General features: G+C 43.1%; 1 protein-coding gene across 1 annotated transcript in view; it reads left to right on the top strand.

Moving 5' to 3' along the window:
- Positions 1-572: 572 nt before the first annotated feature.
- The window catches only part of mylkb (myosin light chain kinase b), a 59,398-nt gene continuing 32,179 nt past the window's right edge, over positions 573-27,791 (top strand). Inside the window, exons 1-10 of the mRNA XM_079732769.1 lie at positions 573-1,009; positions 1,684-1,800; positions 2,549-2,605; positions 7,037-7,084; positions 7,827-7,954; positions 8,293-8,449; positions 15,975-16,165; positions 16,826-16,940; positions 25,906-25,941; positions 26,583-26,673. Of these exons, the coding sequence (XP_079588895.1) occupies positions 586-1,009; positions 1,684-1,800; positions 2,549-2,605; positions 7,037-7,084; positions 7,827-7,954; positions 8,293-8,449; positions 15,975-16,165; positions 16,826-16,940; positions 25,906-25,941; positions 26,583-26,673 (1,364 nt within the window). The 5' untranslated portion in view covers positions 573-585. The remainder of the gene's footprint in view (positions 1,010-1,683; positions 1,801-2,548; positions 2,606-7,036; positions 7,085-7,826; positions 7,955-8,292; positions 8,450-15,974; positions 16,166-16,825; positions 16,941-25,905; positions 25,942-26,582; positions 26,674-27,791) is intronic.

The raw sequence follows: 27,791 nt of genomic DNA, 5'->3' as shown, positions 1-27,791 counted from the left end.
CCAGGCTGTTCTGGGTCCATGCCCATATTGGGGCATTAGAGTCATCTGTGATGTAACGCATCCATGCAGCCTGTCCTTTTTACTTTCCCATCTCCCTGGGTTGTGATTGGTCCAGGCCTGGTCCTGCGGGCCCGGGGGGGGGGGGGGGGGGGCGGAGCCAGAAGAGAGAGAGGAACAGGGGAGAGAGGCAGCGACCACAGCAGCAACACTCCTCTACAGCTGGAACGGAAGAGCCTGGACCAGGAGACACCAGGCCAGGAGCAGGTCTCTCTGGGGCAGAGAAGAGCAGGTCCAGGAGCAATTTCAGGAGCAGGTCCAGGAGCAGCAGGAGCAGGAGGAGCAGGTCCAGTAGCAGCAGATCGAAGAGGCCTCCTCAGGCGAAGCACTGAGCCTTAGGAGCACGTCGAGGAGCAGCAGCGTCTAGTCGAGGCGCGGCAGGTGGACTTCCGCAAGCTCCTCGCCCCCCACGGGCCCCCCGGACAAAAGACCCCCGCCCCCCCCCCTCCCCCCCTCCCCCCCCCCACCAACCCCCCCCACCCCCCCACCCCCCCCCCCCACCCCCACCCCCACCCCCCACCACCACCCATGGCCTTCAGAGCCAACCTGAAGGGGTCAGGGGTCAAGCCCCGGCCAGAGGAGGAGAAGAAAGGCCCCCAGCAGGTGGACTTCAGGTCCATCCTGGGTAAGAAGACCACCCCCAAGAAGGAGGTGGAGAACACCCCCAAGAAGGAGGTGGAGAACACCCCCAAGAAGGAGGTGGAGAAAACCCCTAAGAACGGAGAGAAGGAGGCCAAGAACTGTGTGGACGCAGGAAGAGGAGGAGGAGGAGGAGGAGGAGGACGAGCGCCTGACTTCAAACAGAAGCTGAGTGATATCAACGTGTTGGACGGTCAGAAGCTCAGGCTGCAGTGTTGCCTGCTGACCTCTGACCTCCGTGATGTCAAGGTCACCTGGACACTGGACGGGAAGGTCATCAAACCATCCAAGTTCATCGTCCTGGCTAGCGAAGGTGACACACAAACACACACACACACACACACACACACACAGTCATATAAACATACATATGTGCCTACCTAAATACAAAGACAGCTATATACAAGGATATGTGTTTTGTGTGTATTTGTCTAGGTGTGTGTTTTTGTGTAGATGTGCGTACACACACACACAAACACATACACACACCACACACACAAACGCACGGATAGCTAATTTGAAGTCCAGTAGATTGTAGATGCTAATGCTAGCATTCTAGATACTAGTCTTTTTGTTGAGGACAGACAGATCAATCTACTCTTCATTACCATCTGAGTCATGGTCAGACATGACAGCTGCTAATGTGGGGGCTTAGCAACTACGAGTCTATTACACCTGGTCATGGTGTTGGCTTGTTGCCTTGGCTTGTTGCTGGTGTACATATTGTGATGGTATGAGATGGTATAGAAAATATATTGATGACTACTATTTGCTGCAAGGGATATCAGAATCAGAATATATATATATATATATGTGTTTATACCACCTGCTACATATAATATACCTTGTTGAAGACCTTAAATAATAAAGTATATGACATGTAGCAGGTGGTTTATATGTAGAATATACCTTCTTTAATACCTTCTATAACAGGGTGTTTCACACTGATAGGAGGTATTGAGATGTATGACATGTACTGTGTTGCAGGAGGGCTGTGCTCCCTGACCATAGAAAAGGCCCTCCCGGAGGATGAGGGACAGTATAAATGCCGCGTGGAGACCAGCTCAGGGAAGACCGAGACCTCCTGCATGGTCCTAGTGGATGGTGAGTACCACCTGAGCCTGACACACCATACCACCGACCTGGGGCCCCCAGTATAGGAATATATGTTTGGTGGCAAACGTTTCTGGCTAGTAACTTTATCAATTTGCTCAAGACCGGACTCAATCTCAAAAAGAAATGTTCTCATTTTGTACTACATTATGTATCTGGTAAAGAACACCCCTCCTTCATACCACCTAAGAAGATAGGAGGGTTACAAATATCAGAAAATAATATTTTCTCCTTTACTCCTCTCCTCCTCTCTTCTCTCCTCCTCTCCTCTTCTCACTCCTCTCCTCCTCTCCTTTACTCCCCTCTCCTCCTCTCTCCTCCTCCTCTCCTCTTATCTCTCCTCCTTTCCCCTGACCTCTCCTCTTTTCCTCTCCTCCTCTTTTCGCCTCACTCCTCTTCCCCACCCCTCCTCTCCTCTATCCTCCTCTCTCCTGTTCTTGCCTCCCATCACCTCTCCTCTCCTACTCTCCTCTCCCCTGTCCTCTCTCCTCTCATTTCCTCTCTCCTCCTCTCCCACCAATCCTCTCCTCCTCTCCCCTCTCTTCTCCTTTCCCCTCTCTCATCCCCTCCCCGCCTCTCTCCTCTCCTCCTCTTTTTTATCCTCTCTTCTCCCCTCTCCTCTTCCCTCCTCTTCTCCTCCCCTCACCTCCTCCCCCTCCTCTCCTCTCCTCCCCTCTCCTCACCTGTCCTCTCCTATCTCCTCTCCTCCTCCTCTCTCCTCCTCTGTCCTCTTCTTCAGACCCAGAGGACAGTGCTCGAGCTGACAGGAAGAAGAACTCAGGCCCAGCGTCTGAGAGTGAGTTTCCAAACTATGCAGCCTCACTCTCCTTTTGTCCCAATAAGGAGTTGCAGCTTGGAGCCGCTTCCCACTGCTGCGCTACCACACACACACACACACACACACACACACACACACACACACACACACACACACACACACTTAATGTTTGCAATTTGATGCTAATTCTACCACAATGATGCTAACATTACCACGGTGATGCTGACATAACCATAGTGATTCTAACATTACCACGATGATTCTAACATAACCACGGTGATGTTGACATAACCATGGTGATTCGAACATTTCCACAGTGATGGTAACATAACCATGATGATTCGAACATTACCACGGTGATGCTAACATAACCACGGTGATGCTGACATAACCATGGTGATTTGAACATTACCACAGTGATGCTAATGCTACCATGGTGTTTTTAAAATTGCCACAGTGATGCTAACATTACCACAGTGATGTTAAGATTAGCATAGTGAAGCTAATATTCCCGTAGGAATATGAGTAGGACGTAGGTAGGTCTCTACTGACAACGCTAGCACTGATACTAGAGTGGTCAAAGCAATAGAGCGTTACAGTGACCGCACACTTTTTTAACAGCTCTGGTTCCAGAAGCAAATTTCTCATTCATTTTCACTGTTGACTTTTCGTAAAATCTTTACATAAAGAGTTTTAAGCCTGGAACCAAGCCAATCGTTCATCAAGGTAGTCGTGACCATAAAACGTTTGATTCGAGGCTAAAAGGAATTTGGAAAACAGAAGGAGAGGCAAAGGTACAAGACTGTGTACATTATTATATGCAATGGTTCCAACCCAATAGTTTAGCGCGTATCTTGCATCTTATAACCTTTGTCATTATTATATTGTTTATATTGTTAATACAAGTTGTGTCAAATATTCTGTGTTTGTGTGTGTGTGTGTGCGTATGTGTGTGTATGTTAGTGTTTCATATAGTGTATAGCGTCGTCGACATGGTACGTTCCTTCGTTGCTGACTGCAGTCACCGTATAATAACGTTACTTTTTATAACATGTGAAATTCAGTCTCGTAGTACAGTTATGTATTCATTCAACATTATGTATTCCTAGCTTTTATACTACCAAAATTACTAAAAAGCACTGCTAGTGGTACAGCAAATATTTGTACTTACTTATTTTTATCATATATTCGTTTTCTATTAATCAAAATAATGGTTGCTCTGCGGTGCAACCAAGGAGCAGGTAGGGGTTAGACAGTGGATACAGAGACAGGTCATTAAGGAGGAGGTAGGGGTTAGACAGTACAGAGACAGGTCATTAAAGAGCAGGTAGGGGTTAGACAGTACAGAGACAGGTAATTAATGAGTAGGTAGGGGTTAGACATTAGTGATACAGGTCATTAAGGAGAAGGTAGGGGTTAGACTGTACAGAGACCGTTTATTAAGGAGCATATATGGGTTGACAAGTACAAAGACAGGTCATTAAGGAGTTGGTAGAGGTTAGACAGTACAGAGACAGGTCATTAAGGAGCAGGTAGAGGTTGGACAGTCAATACAGGGACAGGTCATTAAGGAGCAGGTAGAGGTTAGACAGTCAATACAGGGACAGTGAGTGATGTGTGATCTTAGTGCGATCAAGTAACCCTGATCTGCTTGGGTCCTCTTGTCTGTTCCTCTCATCTCCATGAAAGGTATTCTTCTCTTTGCCCTCCTTTCTTTCTCTTCTCCCCCTCCTCCTCTCTCTTCATCCCTCCTTTCTCTCTGTCCATCTTTCTCTCTTTATTCTCTCTACCTATCCATCCTTATCGCTCTGTCTCTGTGTCTCTCTGTATCTGTGTGGTTTATATGTATGTGTATGTGTGTGGTTATGTGTGTGTGTGTCTCTCTCTCTCTCTCTCTCTCTCTCTCTCTTTCTCTCTCTCTCTCTCTCAATGTTAGGGTGCGTGCGCTGCTCCATGACCATACATGGTGTGGAGGACTCCCTCATATGCACTCTCTCCTTCGCACATCTTCCCCAGACTGGTGCCATAGGCCCAGCATGCTACTTGTAGCCTAGCATGCTACATATAGCCTACATTTACATTTAAATTGAGGGAATTTTGAATTTTTGACGCTTTTATCCAAAGCGACTAACAAAAGGTACATTTGTCAGATGAAAGAGAAACAATAATATGTCTCTGTCGGTACAGTAAGGATGTTAATAGAACCAAGTGCCAAGCACTAACAATCGCTAGGCTAACCCGTTCCCCATATACAACAAAGATAGCTATGTTAAGATGCTACATGATGCTATTTTTAAGTGCCAGGGGGTCAAATGTGAGAATTTAGGTAGGTTTGAATACCAGGTGTGCTGCAGCGTTCTGGATACGCTGTAATGCTTTGATCACGGAGGCAGGGAGTCCAGCCAGGAGCGAATTGCATAGTTTAGGCGGGAAACGACGAGCGTTTGGACCAGGAGCTGGGCAGCTTCCATTGTGAGGAGGGGAAACCAGCGGATGTTGTAGAGAGCAAATCTGCAGGATCGGGCCACCACGGGAATGTTCGTGGTGCAGAATAACGGGATGATTGTATGAGATGAGTGGGAGTAAATGTCGAGTACTGCACCAAGGTTTCTCGCGTTTTGTGATTGAGATACCACAATGTCCTCGACAGTGAGCAATAGGTCTATGTGAGGGCAATCTTTCCCTTGCACAAGGAAGAGCTCAGTCTTGTTGAGGTTAAGCTTCAGGTGATGGGTCATCTAAATGCTGATATCTGCCTGACATTCTGAGATGAGGGTGTTGTCAGAGGAGGGGGAAAAGAGGTATCTCTGAGGAATCGTCAGCGTAGCAGTGACAGGAGAAACCATGTGATGTGATGACAGCACAAGGATATGGTATATAGGGAGAACAGAAGGGGTCCAAGTACAGAGCCTTTAGGGACAACAGTGTCAAGAGTGAAGGGTTTGGAGAAGGAACCATTCCATGTGACCTGATAGGTGTGTCTCAGTGGAATGTGCAGTATTGAAGCCTGACTGATAAGGGTCAAGCAGATTGCTTTGTCAGTGATAGGAGGACAGTTTTGGAAAGGAATGAAATAAGAGATATCGGTCGGAAGTTCCGGATGTCATTGGTGTTAAGCCTAGCATGTTACATCTAGCCTAGCTTGCTACATTGAGCCAAGCATTTAGCATTTATCCTAGCATTCTACATCGCCTAGTGAGCTACATTGCTACTTATCGTTGTGTTGTTATTGTGTTATTGTGTTTTGATGTTGTGGTGATTTGTTGTCAAAACACTCTCACTCTCTCTATCTTCAACAGGCTAGGGCCACAGGCCTAGCATAGTACAGTTAGCATAGCATGCTACATGTAGCCTAGCATGCTTCATGTTGCCTACATCTAGCCTAGTGAGCTAAAATTGTTCATTGTTGATAACTGCCCCATGACTTAAGGACTAAAGACTCAGGTGGCCCCTGGAGAGAGTGAGGGAGCTGATTGGTTAAGAGAGATAGAGAGTAATGGATGGCGATAGAGAGTGATGGAGGGTTACAGAGAGTGATAGAGAGTAATAGATATGGTGATAGAGAGTTCTGGAAAGTGCTAGAGAGTAGAGTTAGAGTTGAGTTGTGGGTTAGAGTAGAGTGAGGGTTACTGTTTCAGCCGGCAGGGTCGCATGGCTCTGAGATGGAAAATAAATACTGGAGGAGTTATATCCTGGATTCCTTCAGGGAGTATTTTTAGAATGTCCATATAAGGACATGAGAACCACAGACACTCAACCAAATAGTATGTACTCCTATGTCCCTCTCTCCCTGCTCCTACGTCCCTCTCTCCCTGCTCCCTTCTCCTCCCTCCACTCCTCCTCCTTTCCCTCCCCAATCCCCTCCTCCTCTTCCTCCCCCATCACCTCCTCCTAATCACCCCCTCCCTCCACTCCCCCTCCTCCTCTTCCTCCCCCATGCCCTCCTCGTCTTCTCCTCTTCCTCCCCCATCGCCGCCTCCTTTCCTCCTCTTCCTCCCCCATCCTCTCCTCTCCCTCTCCTCCTCCTTGGTTGCTATACTTCAGTATATGGCTCCAGAATTGTCACCGCTCTTAAAGACACCGAATACAGAGATCATTACTACCACTACTACTATCACTACTACTACCACTACCACTACTACAACCACTACTACTACTACCACTACTACTACTACCACAACTACTACAGCTACTACTAACACTACTTCCACCACTATTACTACTACTGCTGCTACTACCGCTACTACGACCACTACCACTACTTCTACCAATAATAGTACTACTGCTAATACTACCACTACAACTTCCACTACTACTACCACCACTATTACGACCACTACTACGACCACTACTACTACCACTGCTACTGCCACTATTGGGATAAGACACATGATTCATGTCAGATGACCAGTCCAGCAGGTTTAATCAGACTGTTGTATCTCTCTGCAGGTGAAGCCCGGATTAAGAAACCGACAACGAAGACCCCTCCTAAACAGGGTACGGTCTGTGTGTCCGTACCGCCGTGATGAGGAAATGGGTGTTGGGGTCAAGGGTCTGGAGCGACTGTACTCAGCAGCACGGTGACCTGGTCAGGGCTGGGGACTCCAGATATAGGAGCTTTGGTACTGCGTTACCAAACTGCATTGCTACAACATGTAGGTGTCAGGGAGAGGCACACAGACACACAGATAATAATACTTACATCCTCACCAACCCTAGTGTGGTAAGAGTGTCTGAGCAAGAGTGTCTGAGGAAGACACCTCACCCTAACTACCACCAACAAGCTGACTGTCGCCTTCATGGTTGACTCCGCCGTCTGAGTGTGAGCCTGTGTGTGAATGGTAAGTAAGTAAGTTGCTTTTGAGGGTCTGCTAAATGCCCTCAATGCAAAATGCAAACTTGTGCATGCCGGATTTATGTATGTGTGTGTGTGTGTGTGTGTGTGTGTTTTTACTGTGTGTGTTTGTTTTTCTGTGTGTGTGTGTGTGTGTGTATATGAGTTTGTGTGTTTGAGTGTATGCATATTTGTGTGTGTGTGTGTTTATCGGTTGTTTCTGTGTATGTTGTTAATGTGTGTGTATGTTGTTAATGTGTGTGTGTGTGTGTGTGTGTGTGTGTGTTTGTGTGTTTCTGTTTTGTTTCTCTGTATGTGTGTGTGTGTGTGTGTGTGTGTGTGTTTGTGTGTGTGTTTGTGCTCGCGCGCTTGTGTGTGTGTGTGTGTGTGTGTGTGTGTGTTCAGCCCTTCCTCCTCAGATCCTCCAGTTCCCAGAGGACATGAAGATCCTAGCCGGGGAGAAGGTGGAGATCAGCTGCCGGTTCTCCGGAGCTCCGCCCTTCAGCTGCACCTGGCTCAAGTTCAGGAAGCCGGTAGGACACTGATGAATACTCATCAATAAACAAATGATCAATAACTTATCAATAACCAAACGATCTATACTCATCAATAACCAAATGATCAATACTCATCAACAACCAAATGACCAATAACTTATCAATAACCTAATGCTCAATACTCATCAATAACCAAATTATCTATTCTCATCAATAACCAAATGATCAATAACTAATCAATAATCAAATTATCAATAACACTTAAACAAAGTAATGATTCATCAATATCTAATATGAATCAATAACTAATATGAATCTATAAATAACATGGATCCATAAATCATCTCCAACTATTGATTGATCCTGTTCCTCAGATCCAGCAGGGCGCCGGGGGGGTGAGCATAGAGAGCAGTGACAGCAGCAGTCAGCTGATCATCGCCTCGGGCCAGCAGGAGCACTGCGGCTGCTACACCATCGAGCTGAAGAACAGCTACGGCCTGCGCCAGGCTGCCCTCAACCTCACCATCGTCGGTAAGACCGGACCCTTACCTTAACTAACCCTCACCTTAACCTCCCCATCGTGAGTAAGACCTGACCCTTAACCATTAACCCTCACCTTAACCTCACCATCGTGGGTAAGATCTGACCCTTAACCATTAACTCTCACCTTAACCATTAACCCTGCCCTAAACCTCCCAATCAAAGGTAAGGCCTGACCCTTAGCTTAACCATTAACCCTCACCTTAACCTCGACATTGTGGGTAAGACCTGACCCTTACCTTATCTAACCCTCACAGTAACTATTAACCCCTCCCTCAACCTTACCATAGTGGGTAAATCCATTACCTTAATATATCCCTCACATTAACCATTAACCCAGCCCTCCACTCAACCATAGTGTGTAAGACCTTTACCTCAATCTAACCCTGACCTTCACCATTAACCCTGGTCTCCACTTAACCATAGTGTGTAAGACCTTTACCTTAATCCAGGGGTCGGCAAGTAAGTTTGGCCTCGGGAAAATGTTTTTCCAGCCAGTAGGTGGCGGGCCAGAACATAATCAAAGGTTAGTTCAAGGAATTGATTAATGAAAATGCATCTGGAACTGCGACACAGGCCCGTCAGCTGGCTTAGTCATATGCCTACCACACACTAGATTACTCTAGAAAGATGTAGGCCTACATATAAACAAGTGTATGCCCTAATCACGTGCCTGATCACGTTATAAACTGCAAACGCCAATGTGATAATTGAATTAAAAATGAAAAGACAAAATAAGTTCATTCATAATGTAGCCGAGCGGGGGACATCCCGTTGGTATTTTAATGACTTTATTTGCTCATCTCGTCCCCCAGTAACTTAGTCCTAACCCTAAATTTGAAGATAAAGTGAAAAGTTGTGCAGTTGTCAGCCTGGTTCTGCCAGGTAAAAGTGTCCGTAGAAAGGGTCTCATTGTATGCAAAGGCCACGCGTAAAGCCGCTCCCCCTTTCCTGTCTATGCTGGAGAGATATGGAGCCTGTATCCTGCCATAATTCAAACCTGAAAAAAAAAGTTTCAAAGGCTTGTAAGTCTGGGTTTGAAAACTCAACACCTTGTAAAAAAGGTGTTGAGGTGTTCATACATTGAGAAATAAGTTTTGAAAGGTTGAATATTTATTTTTAAAAACTTGTAAAGGTGTAAATTTACACCATTGCAATGTATTTTTTCAGAACTGAGTTTTCAGCACTGACTTTTCAGAGATTTGACCACACAGGCGCAAGCTTTGAGTCACGTGATTATTGGCAGTGTTCTGTCGCGCATTCGTTTTGAAACTCCCTGACAGTCAAAGGTCTGAAATCGTTGATCTGCAAAAAGGAAAAAAAAAACGTTCCTGGGGGCGGGACAATTTGGCTCTAAACCTATTGGTTGCTCTCTGCTGACGTACATTCCAATCAGGTGTGCCGTTGACCGGGCTGTGCGTGATTGACAGTGCTCTGCCGATGACAAGAATAACAAGCGACCTGCGCGGTTGATTTTGTTTTCCATTTTCTGGAACCATGGCTGGGTACGGAAAGGGACACCAGGGAAAATAAATAAAAAATTACCGTTTCTCGTGAGCACGAGAAAGTAACTGGTGAGCACGAGAAAGTGGGTCTGCTTATAGGTCGGAATATGGTTGGAATGAAGTGGCCACCGATTCTCGACAGGCTGGGTACTTGATTGTTACAAACAACCGGAATCGTTCATTACTTCACTAAACTGACACGCACGCTATCGCTCGCTCGTCCACCCCACATACACATACGCACACACACACTGCCAGTGATATGCGCACGATAGTTCCCCGTGCTCATGAGATACTTTCTTGTGCTCACCAGTTACTTTCTCGTGCTCACGAGAAACGTTAATTTTTTATTTATTTTACCCGGTGTCCCTTTACGGTTTCCGTAACCAGCCATGGTTCCAGAAAATGGAAAACAAAATCAACCGCGCAGGTCGCTTGTTATTCTTGTCATCGGCAGAGCACTGTCAATCACGCACAGCCCGGTCAACGGCACACGTGATTGGAATGTACGTCAGCAGAGAGCAACCAATAGGTTTAGAGCCAAATGGTCCCGCCCCCAGGAACGTTTTTTTTTTTCCTTTTTGCAGATCAACGATTTCAGACCTTTGACTGTCAGGGAGTTTCAAAACGAATGCGCGACAGAACACTGCCAATAATCACGTGACTCAAAGCTTGCGCCTGTGTGGTCAAATCTCTGAAAAGTCAGTGCTGAAAAGTCAGTTATGAAAAAATACATTGCAATGGTGTAAATTTACACCGTTACAAGTTTTTAAAAATAAATATTCAACCTTTCAAAACTTATTTCTCAATGTATGAACACCTGTTTGCAGAATCCCATTTACAAGGTTTCAAAACCGGGAAACAATGAAATACACTGTTAGAACAGTGCCAGATTTGAAACTCTGCAAATGCGCTGGTGACATTTTTGAAACTTTGAAAATGTGTTGATGAAAATTATGAAGATAAAATAGAACACAAAATCATGTTTGCAGACGTTTTAATTTTTTTTTCAGGCTATAAGCTCTTTTTTCAGTGTTGCAAAACCTTTTTTACAAGGTGTTGAGTTTTCAAACCCAGACTTACAAGCCTTTGAAACCTTTTTTTTCAGGTTTGAATTATGGCAGGACACTGGCTCCATAGAGAGAGGGCAGTAGTGTGCACCTAAAAAAGCAGCCAACCACTCTTAAAACACAACACACAACCACACACACACCACGGCGGGTGCTGACTGACCGCACACAGACACACACCACGGCGGGTGCTGATTGACTGTGCGCACACACACACACGCACATATACACGCACCATGGCGGGTGCTGACTGACTCACACAAACCTCCGTTCCTAGACTACTCACCGTTAGAAGAGCTGTAGGCGAAGTAGCCTCATCAGAGACTCTGCTTTCGTTAAAAGGCAAAGTCTCAGAGCTTGGCGTCAGTACGTCATGTCGGGTCGCCATGGTTGTTGTATAGGCCAGTGGTTTTAAAACTGTGAGGCGCGCCTCCCCTGGGGGGCACCAGAGTTCCTCAGGGGGGGCGCGACGTGAGAAAAAATAAACCAGAAAAAGTGACAGAAAAAAACGCAAAGACGCAAAGTTAAAAGCTGTGTTCGAAATCGTTCCCTATTCACTCACTCACTATTCCCTATATAGTGTTTATGATATAGTGCACTATATAGGGAGCGAACAAACGACAATTCAGACACTACGCTGAACATTTCCAAACGTCATTTGCGTCAGTAAATGCGCCAGATATTTGTGTGACGCAGACAGATGCACCCACATCATGTAAACAAACCGGGCACCCACGAGGTAAGCTGGAGGTTGAATTGATGTTGAGTGTTACATTTCTTTGATCAAGTTTTTTTTTAAATTAATTTTGAATGTAAAATTTTCTCGAGTCTCCGGCTTTCTTTTTCGCGGTTATTCAGCTTCTTCTTCTCCTCCGGAAATACACGACCGCATTGCATTGTGGTATACGGGAGTAACATGTAGGGAACATCGTATGTTCACTCAAATTTTGGGTATTTTAAGTCCACTATATAGTGAATGAAATTTACCACTGAGAATTCGAACACCACTACAAAATGGCGAGCACCCTATATAGTGCACTATATCCGTGATAGGGAACGATTTCGAACACAGATAAAGATGCAAACTCATTGCTCCCACTAAAGTACAGGTGAGCAAAAAAGGATGCTAAACTGGCAGTTTACAGATTAAGCTGTTCAAATGTATTTAAAAAAAGTTAAGCAAAAACATGCTTAGATAAAGATGTTAAAATGTGTTAAGAAATGTGTTTAAAAACGCACAAAGATGATTAGAACGATTCAAAAATATGATTAAAATGTTTCAAAAATATGTTTAAAATGTTTCAAAAATATGATCAGAGATATTTAGAATGTGTAAAATATGATCAGAGATGTTTAAGATATGATCAGAGATGTTTAAAATGTGTAAAATAATTAAAAGATCTTTCAAAACACAAGGATTTAGAACTTTTTTTTGGGGGGGGGGGGGGGGCTCAGCTGAAATTTGTTCTCTGAGGGGGGGCTCACTCTCTCATACTTTGAAAACCCCTGGTATAGGCCATAGAGGCATGGACATATTATAGAATGGACAGCGGATTCCAAAATGGCGCCCATTCATTCCTATGAAAACTGCTCAATGTCGCAGGGCAACATCAAGGAGATGCTTCCGCATCATGGGAGCCTAGCCACGCCCTAGTTTATGACGTACCGGATGCAGAAATATTCATCGTTTTCTAGCATTGTTAGCATTGTAGCATCATAAGCGAGAGCGGTCGCAGTTGCATTGTTTACCGACCATGGAAGTATAAGACTTCATAAATATGAAAGATTGCTCCATATAACACCAAAAACTTAGTAAATGTATGTAGGCCTAAAAAAAAATACAGTTCAATGTTATGTTTAAGAAACAGATTCCTTCCAACTATTTATAAAAAATGCAATCAATAATTTATATACAAATAAATGGTTACATATCGATCAGCAACGAGGTTGGAGTAGCCTACCCACATAAATAATTATAATACACCAACATTGTTAACTGTCACACAGCTAAACAAGCAAATGAAAAATTAAATACTGACGCAACTGAAATGATTATTAGGCTATTAACAATATTATGGAAATGATACCGTAATGCACCCGTTTTTTGTCTTTGGATCTCTTGAATAAATGGATCAATACATGGTGAATAGCAATGATCGCAAGCAGAGGAAAGTGAGAGTCATTAAGCTGAACCAGTCTAAAAAATCCCTTTATCACTAAAACACTTTTAGTGATAAAAACTCACCACAGTGAAAAACCATCAACGTCATTCATGTTAACTAAAAGGAAAAACCTCAAAGTTAACGGAGCGGTGCACTAGGCCCTCTCGAATGTCGGTGTGGGTACCAGATTGACTCGGCTGCCAGATCGACTCGGGGTCCTGCGCTTACAGATGACGTATCGACACTTGACGTATCGACACAAGCCAACGGACAAAACCCGGAAGGGTTGTTTATAAACGGGGCTCAATCATGGACATAAAAAGAAGGCTCAATCCGTTTTGGTTTTGATTTCATTGAACGCAGCCCGTTCTTTCGCACAAACAAAGCCATTGGAAACACGTCTTAAAGCACTGATGAATGCATATGTAACCCAGTTCCTGTTAGGGACTCTTATTCTGAAGGAGGAGAACGGAAGTGTCTGCGTGTGGGTCGCTGTTTTGACTCTGTGTTGGGAGCGCTGGAAATAAAGTGGATCGCCCCGTTCAGTGAATGGAGTTAACCGATTCTTCTTTTCTATATTACCCAAATATAGGCAACAATAATTTGTACATTAGATTATTATTCATAGATTAGAAAACAAAAGGAGATCATTAATACTTGGGAATAACATGGGAATGAATGAAACGCGCATGCGCATTTAAAAGACAGCGTTTACAGGAAGTGCGTCCTTATTGCTCATCTAGGACCCCGAGTCGATCTGGCAGCCGAGTCAATCCGATACTCACACCAGGCCAAAACAATATTTGTTTCACTACGACTCCTTTCAGCTGCCCACCCCTCCTTTTCCAGCAAAAAACAATAACATAAAACAGCTAATAAAACGCTTGAGGTGGCGTTTTGAAAAGAGAAAACTTACATTTTTTTAGTACATGGCATAAAGATAATTATGAGCCTTTGATTGATATCCAGACTTTTTTTGCGGAGACACATTCCTGTTCCCCACTTGTATTGGAGTGAACGGAGAAATCTACTTCTGGGCCCCTTGAATCGAGGGACCCGTCCACAGCCCGCTTAAACAGCTGCAAAACCAGGCTTAGCCGCTGAGCACTGGTGGATTGCGGAAGTATGCACTATTCCTGGGGGCTTGCATAGAGGGGGGTTCCGTTTCATTTAATATTGCATAGTTTCCAATAACTCATCGCTCAGCCCCTCGCAGCTTACGTGTGATCATGACGAATATGTCTCTAACCTCGTGGAAGTAGTAGGATTTGATGCATTTAAATAAAATAAAAAAATAAAGTTGATTGTACCCGGCCCTTTACATTTAAGCTAACAGATATCAATATTCGATATTCAAAATTTAAAAAAAATTAAAATTTTAAAAAATCATTACTGTAACTTCTGAATAATCTGGCCGGCCAGATATTATGTCTGGCAGGCCAGTCATGGCCTGCGGGCCGCCAGTTGCCGACCCCTGCCTTAATCTAACCCTGACCTTCACCATTAACCCTGTCCTCCATTGTGTCCATGTTTTAAGAGGATCAGCTTAAGGCACTGGAGCACTGGGTGGTGTTGATGGATGTTGTCCGGTTCCTAGCACACAGCTGTGTTTGGGCAGCCATGTTTAGCTCACCATAGGGGGGGACACATGACCCTTAGATTAACCTTAACTCACAGTGGTCACCGATTAGGCAGTAGGTAGGAGTATTCTAAAGGAGTGTTCGGCAGCTCCCATAGATGTCTCTTTGTTTTGGCCAACACACTGAATGCATATGAACTGCCCGGCTGATAGATTTCTTCAATCTCAGTTGATTTTCATCAACCCCCAAACAAACAAATCCACAAGCTTGTATTTTGTGTTTACTTGAACTCTCACTGTGCCTCTGTCTGGAAGTCCTTAGCGTGTGAGGTGGCTTGGAAACACTTATTTTGTGGGCACTACTGGGGAAAACAAACAGGGCCATCTGTATGTGCATCCTTGCGTTGGACATAAAAACCAGAAGCCCAATTACAGAACACATTTACACTGCATAATCGGCTGAGAGACAGAAATCATGGCTCATTTACATTTCCTCATAGTCAATGTCAACAATTAAATTGTTGACATTGCCCCTAAATTAATAGTTTAGGGGCATCTAGCAGAACGGATATGTCATCAATTGAGAATATAATTAATACGAGTATATTTGAATGAGTATGTGTTTTTGTTCTTTTAAATTAGCCCTTTTTCATAACCTCTAGAGAGAATGTTTTAAAAAAGCATTTTGAGCTAAGAGTTGTAGGAAGGAGGGGGGCGTGTTATCCCCATGGCTGCGACCAATTTGTGATTCTTTTTAGTACCATTGTTGTGTAGTACAGACCAAATTACACAAACCAAGCCAGTACAGGACACCTGAAACAATACAGGAAAGCACAGGCCAGAGAAGCCATTGGAAAGGGAGGGGTAAGATATTCAGTTGGTGGTAATCTGCCACCTCACAGCTAGGTGAAACTCAGTTCTACAAACTGAACCTTTAACCTGGGGTCTTAGCAAACTGGCCAAATCCTTTAACCTTACTAACCCCGACCTCACCATAGTGGGTAAGATTTACCATTTAACGGTCTTGCTCCTCTTCCAATTAAAATAAATCACACAAATTCTATTTTATTTTTGTAGCACGACACAAATAAGAGTAGCATCATATTTCTTTATGGGGACAAACACACCGATACAGTGAGTTCAAATGTATCTTTACTTGAGTTGCTCTTACTCTGCCTGTGAACTGACGTGTCCTCCCAGATAAACCGGACCCCCCTGCCAAGGTGCCAGCGGTCTCAGACGTGCGGCGCTCCACCCTGACCCTGTCGTGGTACGGCCCCACCTACGACGGAGGCAGCGCAGTCCAGAGCTACAACCTGGAGGTGTGGGATAGCCTGGGGTCCCAGTGGAGGGCCCTGGGCTCCTGCAACAGCACCTCCTACAACGTCCAGGTAGGCCATCACAGCCTCACACTCCTCCTGCAACATCCTGACACTAGATATAGCAGTCATTCATGATTTGTAGGATTTATTCATTCATTCAGCAATCAGCCAATTATTCATTACTTAGTGGCTAATGCAAAGAATTTACGACAGCACCTCCTAGCTCTACAAAAGAGTAAAGGACATCTGAGTGTGATGATAGCTCTCAGATATATGAGAACCTTGTGTTACTGGAGAACCTTGTGTTACAGAGAACCTTGTGTTATGGAGAACCTTGTGTTATGAAGAATTTTGTTTTGATTGAGAACCATTTGTTACAGAGAACCTTGTGTTATGGAGAATCATGTGTTACGGAGCACCTTGTGTTATGGAGAATCATGTGTTACGGAGCACCTTGTGTTATGAAGAACTTTGTGTTGATTGAGAACCATGTGTTACGGAGAACCTTGCGTTTGGGCGAACCAGCTCATTATTGGAAAACCTTATGTTATGGAGAACCTTGTGCTGACGGAGAAGAACCTTGTGTTATTGAAGAACCATGTCTTATGGAGAACCTTCTGCTACGGAGAACCAAATATTCTCAGATAAACTCTGGGAGCCTGTCCTATGGAGAATCGTGTGTTGTCTGGAACCAGACTACTGATGGGTTAATCTTGTGTTTGTCTGTAGAACCTCCTTCCAGAGCGTCAGTATAAGTTCCGTGTGCGTGCAGTCAACATCTATGGAGTTGGAGAACCCAGCGTGGAGTCCATCCCCGTCACCGTGGGCCTGGTCGCAGATGACGGTGAGAGCTGCTTTACAAGAGTCAACTAGATGAACCAGGACTAACCAGCTTACCTAGAGTCTAACCTAGAGTCAACTAGACAAACCAGGACTAACCAGCTAACCTTTCTAACCTAGAGTCAACTAGATTAACCAGGACTAACTAGACCACCCTAACCTAGAGTCAACTAGATTAACCAGGACTAACTATACCAGCCTAACCTAGACTAACTATACATGCCCAACCTAGGCTGAATTAGACTTATTTAGACTAAACTAGACTAAGAATAACCTAGACTAACTAAACCAGTTCAACCTAGACAAACACTACAATCTTAACCCAGGCCAAATTAGACTATAATATTAACCTTTAAAAATTAAAAATTATATTAACCTAGACTAAATATACCAGCTAACCTAGACTTATAACAGGACTAACTTAACTAGTCTAACATAATTCCTGCTTAAATAAACAAGACTAACCTAGACTCTATCAAGCTTAACTAGAGTAAACTAGACCCCCCTTGACTCTACCTGACTAACCAATACTAGCCTAGACTCAACCCAGCCAAACTATACTAACCATGAGTCTACCAAGCTAAACCTTACAAAACTGGCGTCTACCTATCTTAACCTAGTGTCAACTTTACCAACCATGACTCTAAACTATACTAACCAGGAGTTTACTCTACCTGACAAACTTAGAATAGCCTAGACTCAACACAGCTAAACAAGACTAACTTCGACTTGGGCAAGCTAAACTAGACTTATCTGGACTTTACCTAGCTTAACATAGAATGAATCGAAGAGGCGTATCTAGACTAACTCTAAGCAGATCAGCTGGACTAACCTAACCTAGAGGTGATTTCACTAGCACACAATGTGGTGAATTTCTATTACAATGTGGTTTGGGGAAAAGCTCCATTGGACGCTGGTGCAAGCGATTGTCTCACCTGCAGTGAGAACGCAATCCGCACGCAGAAAGTAAACCAGGTCTGTTGTGTCAGGTGTGTTACTTTATTGTGTAAATCAGCCTGGTGGGTTACTTTATGTTGTACATCAGCCTGGTGTGTTACGTTATGTTGTACATCAGCATACAAGTACTTGGTCCAGTGGTCATACAAGCAGGTCCACTGGTCCAGTGGTCATACAAGCTGGTCCACTGGTCCAGTTGTCATACAAGCTTCTTTGATTTGATTTGATTTATTTAATTGTATCAGAAAATGTCTAACACACATTAAAAGACATTAAAAACAGGACTTATTTCCATTGTGGTCCTCACAAAAAACATCAGGACAACACAAGAAAAGTCACAAGACACTCACAGAGTGTATGACAATCACATTTTTTAAAATAAAAATAAAAGACAGGAGCTGGCCCCCTGCTCTATTCAGCTACCCTCTCTAGTAACCAGGCCTTGATTCTACTTTTAAAAGAGTTCAGACTGGATATGACTTTAATTTCCCTGTCTCACGGAATCACTTAAACTGTCTGTGATATGCCAACTGAATTTGCTCCTATGCAAGTGAATGACACTCATATTCCGTGGCACACACACACAGATCCCCGTCTCAACGACCGAGTCAACCTGGTCTCACAGCTCCGTGAAATGACCATAGCCTATATATATATATGAATGAAATTCATGTTGACGGTATGGCACTATATCCCTGTTCTCGCCAATGCACCCATCTTGAATTTAATAGACCATTTTCTTTGCTTCAAGGTCTGGTGGTCTCCGTATATAATAAATAAATAAATAAACATCTATATATAACAAAATAAATAAATATTTATTATTAAATATGTATTTATTATGTGTCTCCGTTTATAATATATAAATAAATAAATATAAATAAATAGGTATGTATATACCTATTTCCATACATACATATTTATATATATTTATTTATTATATACGGAGACAACCAGACCTCCTCGAAGCAACGAAAGTGGTCTATTAAATTCAAGAAGGGCCGGCGAGAATAAGGATATAGTGCCAACCGTCAATATGAATTTCATTCACTTCCGAGAGGATGGTCAATGGTCAGATACAGATCTCGTTATAACAATAATTTATATCGATGTAACGAGAAAGGATGTAATGATAACGCCAAGAAAATATTAATTAACTTATAAAGCGTATAACGAGACAACGAGACAATCTAGTTGTGGGCCAGCAAAGGCTGCATTTTAACCGAATTCAGCCTATAACCTTACTTATACATATAATAGTCTAACTCTATATGTCAAATGTATGATATGCTGTAGGCCTACGTATAGGCTAGTTTTTTATATTATAAATATTTAAATATTGTCATCAGTCAACAGTAAGGTAAATGTGCATAAGACAGGTTCGTTTCTGGTCCCCATTTTTGGTGGGATGGAGGTGTAAATTTGTGCCTTAAGGTGTGTAGATACAGCTGGCCTGTGGAAAAGATTTTGAAGTCTGGGGTCAAAATGTCAAAACGAGCCGGCACCACGCACCTTATAAGGTAACAAAAAGTTAATGTGAATTTCTCTCATAACTTTTTGTCATTATTGAAGAGAGGGCTGATTCTCAGATATGAATGTTGGATGGCTAGGGTGTAGGTCTGGGAAGAGCTTCAGGCCAAAATCTTGCAAGCGAGCCGCTGGGTGAAGTGCAACGCGATGAAGCACTTGCTGAGTAATTTCTTGTAGGGCTGGAATCCCTAAATTGATGATCGTATGCGTTTGAGACCGCCGTTGATATAAAAGAGACCCCAGGTCTATAGCTTACTTGTTACTGTCCTTACCTCAGAAATTACCTATTGCATGACTTCCTTTAGGGCTTCGGCCTCCTAATTGATCATTGTAGTATATTTGAATGTCATCTTTCATAGATATGACACCACCACCACTGGGGCATGGTAACAATTCTCCATATCCATATGGGGAGGGGGGGGGGGGGGGGTGCATAGGGGTATACTAGATATAAATAGGAAGCTTGCAATTAGCATTTCAATCACCAGTATAGTCAATACACACTCAGGGGGAGGAATGAGCTCTCACACATGATATCTTAATGAATTATTACCTCGTTCAATCAATGAGCTTGATGTTCGAATAGGTTATAGGCTGTGTCACTACCAAATATGTCCGTGCGCATCTCTCAGAGTGACCTGGCCACCAGACAGTGATTAAAAAAAATGAATCAAGTTGATTTCAAAAGTAACTTATTAATTACAAGTCTAAACTGTGGAAAATTGAAAGATATGGGGGGCGGTCGAGGGCAACCACCATAGCAACCATGACAGCAACGTAACGTGGATGCAGGCCCATTGAAATGAATTGGCCGAAAAAAGTAGGTGTGTCACATGTTTAGAGCCGTTATTGTAATGTAATGTAAATAAATATACAATTATTTAGTTATATTATAAGCAGACCTTGTAGCTATTATCGTTATAACAAGATCTGTATCTGACCATCGACAATCCACTTACACCAATCCAATCAACGAAGAGGGTTGTAACATCAAGTAACACAGTGTACTTTTTCTATGGGGAATGTGGTTCAGGTATGACAATATTTAATTATTTATAATATAAAAAACTAGCCTATACGTAGGCCTACAGCAAATCATATGTAACCAACTGTATTGTTAAAGGTAATATAACACAATGCAGTGGTGCATCAATTCCAGGTTGTAAGGAGACTGGCTTGTATTCTTTAACACACAGACACAGTGAGGTACGTTTGACCTTTTATCTAACGATCAATCAGAATCAATCAAAGATTATTCACACAATAATAATAACACTGAACCTAAAACACTGAACTCAAAACGCTGAACCCAAAAGAGGTCCACAAGAAAAATAACAAACTAAATAAAATGGGTACCCAGCAAGTCTTTGAGTGCACTCAATTCAATGAAAGGGGGCGTTCTGTTCCTACCGCTACCGCTACGGCCAAACGTTCTTGAGCAGGGCCAGTCGATGACAGGCTGCTTCAGCGTGGATCCGGGCTCTCTCAGAACACGGGGTGTACAAAAAACATTAAGGACTCTTCCTCTCTCATGCACGTAGTGAGTGGTCCTATTTCCAGTGTTCACCTCCAATGCGAAGTCCTCTTGTTCTAAGTATCGTCAAATCTTTCAAGTCTCTATGTTCAATTTTCCAGTCTATGTTCAATCTTCAAGTCTATGTTCGCTCTTCAAGTCTATGTTCAATCTTTCAAGTCTATGTTCAATCTTTCAACTCTATTTGTTCGCTTTTCCAAGTCTATTTTCTCCTGGTCTCTCGGTCTCTCTCTTACACTTCCAGCAGAGAACCACTTCTCCGGCGTTTGCCGATTCTGTCGCGCTGCGATGACGGGACCACCTGTCGCATGTTTTTGCCTCTATTAGGGAGCGTCAACAAAACACGGTCTCCAGTGAACCGTTTCAGTTAGGGGCCGTCGGGAATATATACTGGGGCAAAAAAGTATTTAGTCAGCCACCAATTGTGCAAGTTCTCCCACTTAAAAAGACGTGAGAGGCCTGTAATTTTCATCATAGGTAATCCTATGCTATGAGCTATGAGAGACAAAATGAAAAAAAAAAACCAGAAAATCACATTGTCTGATTTTTTAAGAATTTATTTGCAAATTATGGTGGAAAGTATTTGGTCACCTATAAACCAGCAAGATTTCTGGCTGTCACAGACCTGTAACTTCTTCTTTAAGAGGCTGTTTACCTGTATTAATGGCACCTGTTTGAACTCCTTATCAGTATAAAAGACACCTGTCCACAACCTCAAACAGTCACACTCCAAACTCCACTATGGCCAAGACCAAAGAGCTGTCAAAGGACACCAGAAACACAATTGTAGACCTGCACCAGGCTGGGAAGTCTAAATCTACAATAGGTAAGCAGCTTGGTGTGAAGAAATCAACTGTGGGAGCTATTATTAGGAAATGGAATACATACAAGACCACTGATAATCTCCCTCGATCTGGGGCTCCACGCAAGATCTCACCCTGTGGGGTCAAAATGATCACAAGAACGGTGAACAAAAATCCCAGAACCACATGGGGGGACCTAGTGAATGACCTCCAGAGAGCTGGGACCAAAATAACAAAGGCTACCATCACTAACACACTACGCCGCCAGGGACTCAAATCCTGCAGTGCCAGACGTGTCCCCCTGCTAAAGCCAGTGCATGTCCGGGCCCATTTGAAGTTTGCTAGAGAGCATTTGGATGATCCAGAACAGGATTGGGAGAATGTCATATGGTCAGATGAAACCAAAATAGAACTTTTTGGTAAAAACTCAACTCGTTGTGTTTGGAGGAGAAAGAATGCTGAGTTGCATCCAAAGAACACCATACCTACAGTGAAGCATGGGGGTGGAAACATCATGCTTTGGGCCTGTTTTTCTGCCAAGGGACCAGGACGTCTGATCCGTGTGACGGAAAGAATGAATGGGGCCATGTATCGTGAGATTTTGAGTGAAAACCTCCTTCCATCAGCAAGGGCACGGAAGATGAAACGTGGCTGGGTCTTTCAGCATGACAATGACCCCAAAAACACCGCCCGGGCAACGAAGGAGTGGCTTCGTAAGAAGCATTTCAAGGTCCTGGAGTGGCCTAGCCAGTCTCCAGATCTCAACCCCATAGAAAATCTTTGGAGGGAGTTGAAAGTCTGTGTTGCCCAGCGAAGGCCCAAAAACATCACTGCTCTAGAGGAGATCTGCATGGAGGAATGGGCCAAAATACCAGCAACAGTGTGTGAAAACCTTGTAAAGACTTACAGAAAACGTTTGACCTCTGTCATTGCCAACAAAGGGCATGTAACAAAGTATTGAGATGACCTTTTGTTATTGACCAAATACTTATTTTCCACCATAATTTGCAATTAAATTCTTTAAAAATCAGACAGTGTTTTTCTGGATTTTTATTTTCATTTTGTCTCTCATAGCTGAGGTATACCTATGATGAAAATTACAGGCCTCTCTCATCTTTTTAAGTGGGAGAACTTGCACAATTGGTGGCTGACTAAATACTTTTTTGCCCCACTGTATATATACTATAGATATACACCATACACACTGTATTATATATATTATTATAATATATATATTCATATATACACATAATATATATACATTCATATATTACCAGATACTGTGAAATAGCATGGGCTACACATACATTTGACATATAGAGTTAGACTATTATATGCATAAAGTTATAGGCCGAATTTGGTTAAAATGCAGCCTCTGCTGGCCAACAACTAGATTGTCTCGTTGTCTGTTATATGCTTTCTAAGTTAATTCTATTTAAATTATTATAACCATGTAGGCCTAGCCTTTATTTTCTTGGCGTTATCATTACATCCTTTCTCGTTACATCGATATAAATTATTGTTATAACGAGATCTGTATCTGACCATTGACCATCCTCTCGGAAATGAATGAAATTCATATTGACGGTATGGCACTATATCCCTATTCTCGCCGGCCCTTCTTGAATTTAATAGACCACTTTTGTTGCTTCAAGGAGGTCTGGTGGTCTCCGTATATAATAAATAAATATATATAAATATGTATGTATGTAAATAGGTATATAGATACCTATTTATTTATATATATATACTTATTTATTATATACGGAGACCACCAGACCTCCTCGAAGCAACAAAATAAATAAATATATAGGCCTATGTATAAATATGTATGTGTATTTATATATATATATATATATAATATATTTATTTATTTATTATATACGGAGACCACCAGACCTCCTTGAAGCAACGGAAATGGTCTATTAAATTCAAGATGTGCATGGGCGAGAACAGGGATATAGTGCCATACCGTCAATATGAATTACATCCATATATATATATATATATATATATATATATATATATATAGGCTATGGTCATTTCACGGATCCCTGTGAGACCAGGTTGACTCGGTTGGTGAGACAGGGATCTGTGTGTGTGTGCCAGGCACGGCGTTATGGGTGGGCCTGACGGACCTAGGACCACCCACTGTTCAACAGGCCCACCCAAAACCTTTCTTAAAAAAAAAAGAAAACGTTAGATATTTTAATTTTGTATAAATAATTTTTTAAAGGCTTCTGAAATGCTTCATTTTTTCATTCATGATCCAATTTGCGTTAAAGGGCTGTTATCTTTGTGGATGACCGTGAATTGGCGGTAGGCTATTGTATTATCTTGTAGCCTAGGCTACATTTGAATGCATCTTCTTTGTATAATAAGCCAAGCTCAGTCTGTTGCTAATGATATTAAAATATTGTTGAAAACTTAAAACAATTAAACAGAATTCGGAAATAGTCGGCCTCATGTTATACAAGTATAACTAAAGTATGTGGGAAATATTAGATCCTGACAATTACAGTCATAGCCTACTAGACCTGGTCTATAGAGTGACGCGCTAAAGCACAGCCAGGTATGATGCGTAATGGAGATTCCAAAGCGCTCTTCTTTGGTCAGAAACAGGGGACGTTTTTACACTCCCGGACCCTACACACACTGGCGGTTTCTTTTTGATGTAGGCTAAATGTGATTAGAAGCGCCGCGGTTCCAGAGGGGGGGGGGGGGGGCTTGGGTAGAGGTGTGTTGTCTCAACAGAGACAATAACGCAGCGATATCACTGGGAGACGGTGAAATCTGAGAGCTGCTGACCATCATGGGAGAGAAGGTGATGCAGTCGCATTTAACAAAGACGTTGAAAGATGGTGCGATCTATGAGAAGGACGAAGAGGAACGTTCTTTATGAGGCTTTTGTCTGGATAAAAAACAAATGGTCAGCAATATTAAGAATATGTTGCCATTTTTGCACTTGTAAATAGTTAATCGTGTTTGTAGCCTACTCAAACATGAACTCATTCTTTCATGCGGGTGTCTTCATTCTTTAAAAACGTTTGAGAGTATGGAATTTATTCTAAAGAGGTCTAGACTCCGTGCACAGCCCCGCCTCCCACCCCCGGTGAAGTTGCCAGGCTTGCCAAGCCGCGAACGAACCGGCTTGGCAGTGTAGAAAGACCTAAGGAGCAATCGCTGATAGGTCCGTCCTATGCACCGAAACTTTTTACAATGCAACAAAATATTTAAAGAGCATCAAGCTATTCAAATCTCTTATGCACAGATAATATAACAGTATATTAGTCAGTCATTTGTATTAGGTTAAACAGGGATTTGATCACGTTTTTAATTCAAGGACCACCCACAATTGTTCTGGCCCATCCACAACTGGAATCCTGGCGCCGTGCCTGGTGTGTGCCACGGAATATGAGTGTCATTAACGTGCATTGGAGCAAATTCTGTTGGCATATCACGGACAATTTAAGTGATTCCGTGAGGCCACCACGGATTTTGAGTTAAGCGCCCTTGTTCGACTCGTTCATTAAAACGGGGATCTGTGTGTGTGCCACGGAATATGAGTGTCAACTTGCATTGGAGCAAAATCTGTGGCCATATCACAGAAATTGGCGTGTTTCCGTGAGGATTCCACAGATTTTGAGATAAGCGTCCGTGGTCATTTCACAGATTCCTGTGAGACCAGGTTTCCTTATGACATTAGACATTTTGCTTGCTCAAGAAGAAGAAATCCAAAGCAGGTTGAAACAGCATAAAGATAAAGGAACAACAGAGAATGGACAGAGACCTCAATAGATGTCTGACCTCTAGGGTGAAGAATGTGTTCAACCTGGGCTCAAAAAAACAGACATCAGATACAACCTCCTTCATATTACCTTTACTGACCTTTATACAGGAAGCAGCCTGGAACATATTACTTTACTCCAATAAAAAGCCTTTACTCCAATAAAAGGACTTCTGCCATAACGTAGCCCTCAACAGATGGTCTGCTCTGAGCAGGTCTAGTTTGAGCAGGTCTGCTCAGAGCAGGTCTACTTTGAGCATTTCTAGTTTGAACAGGTGTACTTAGGGCTGGTGTACTCAAAACTGGCCACGCTGTGAAGCTCTGAGCAGAGATCCAACCTTTTGTTTTCCTTCAACAGAGGAACACGAAGACGAGGCTGAGGAGGAGGATGAAGGTTCTGACTCCCACCAGAACCATCCTACTGAAACACAACATAGCACCATCAACCCAGCACCACCCAAACAAAGCCCTGCACTACCCAACTCCGAATCACTCAACCCAGTACCACCCAAAAACAACCCAGCACCAAACCAGCCCAATCAAAACACAACACCACCCAACCAGGCATCCCCCAAAACAGCTGCACCCATACACAACCCAGCACCACCCAAACACAGCTGAGCACCACCCAAACACATCCCAGAACCACCCAAACACAACCCAGCACCACACAACCCAACATCACTCGACCCAGCACCAGCTGAACACAACCCAAACACAGCCCAGAACCATCCAAACACAACCCAGCACCACCCAACTCAGCATCACTCAACTGATCACCACCCAAACACAACCCAGCACCCAAACACAACACAACACTTCCCAAACACAACCCAGCACCACCCAAACACAACACAACCCAAACAAAGCCCAGCACCACCCAATCCAGCATCACACAACCCAGTCCCACCCAAACACAACCCAACACCACCCAAACACAACCGGGCACCTCTCAACATAACAGAACCCAACATGACCCTAATAAAAATGGTAGTGACTTAAGGAAGAGTGACCTTTGACCTCGTCCTGTTTTAGAATCAGGGAAAGATCCGGACTACCGAGACGTGAGCATCAGACCCGACCTGAAGGTCAAGGACCTCTACGACGTGGAGGAGAGACTGGGGACGTAAGGACACACATCTGTACCTGTTGATGCTTGTGTGTGTGTGTATTCATGTGACCAGGTGCTGATATATATACATATACAAATATTTGAATAGCATCAAGCTATTCAAACCTCTGTTATGCACAGATAATATAACAGTATGTTAGTAAGTCATTTGTATTAGGTTAAACAGGGATTTGATAACGTTTTTAATTTAAGGACCCACATCTGTACCTGTTGATGCTTGTGTGTGTTTATTCAGGGTACCAGGTGCTGATGTATATACATATACAAATATTTAAAGAGCATCAAGCTATTCAAATCTCTATTATACACAGATAATATAACAGTATATTAGTCAGTCATTTGTATTGGGTTAAATAGGGATTTCATAACGTTCATAACGGACCATCCACAATTGTTCTGGCCCATCCACAACTGGAATCCTGGCGCCGTGCCTAGTGTGTGCCATGGAATATGAGTGTCATTATATATATATATATATATAGTAGTGGGCCTATGGGTGTGGGGTTTCTACTTTACCAAGTTGGACAGATAGACACCACACACAGAAAGCAGTTCAAAGAGATGGTTTATTTACCGCGTAAATACAACCACCAGGGTGGGAAAAGGGTTATCCACCTCCATTGTGATACAGTCCAACCAATCCAACACCTTCCACCTGTCTCTTTCCCGTCGGCCGTACAGCTACTCCAGACAATCACACAGCTCCTACCCATAGTGTGCTAGCCCTCCAAAATCACCCACCCCTAGCTTTAGCCTCAGCCTTTTTAAGCCCCAGCACTCCAGCTCAATGATCCCCAGGCTTGCCTCGTTAAGGGGAGGAAGTCCATGTATGGCTTGGGGGTGGAGCCAGCAGGTTGCCAGACCTACCACTCCCCTCACTCCTCCCTGCAGTCTGCCACAATATATATATACATACATACATATATACATAAATATATACTCACCATCTCAAGCATCTCACCAAACTTATCCTAAAACACATGCAGGTATATAGATATACATATGTTTATATAGATATACAAATAGAGGATATAGATATAGATATGTATATATCATTATGTACATATGTTTATCTTTATATACATATGTATGTCTATATAAATGCATGTGTT

Source organism: Pollachius pollachius (genome assembly GCF_949987615.1).
Source record: "Pollachius pollachius genome assembly, chromosome: 3".
In the NCBI taxonomy this organism is placed as follows: Eukaryota; Metazoa; Chordata; class Actinopteri; order Gadiformes; family Gadidae; genus Pollachius; species Pollachius pollachius.
The sequence above is the reverse complement of the archived record's forward strand: the minus strand, read 5'-3'. Positions and strand labels throughout refer to the sequence as shown.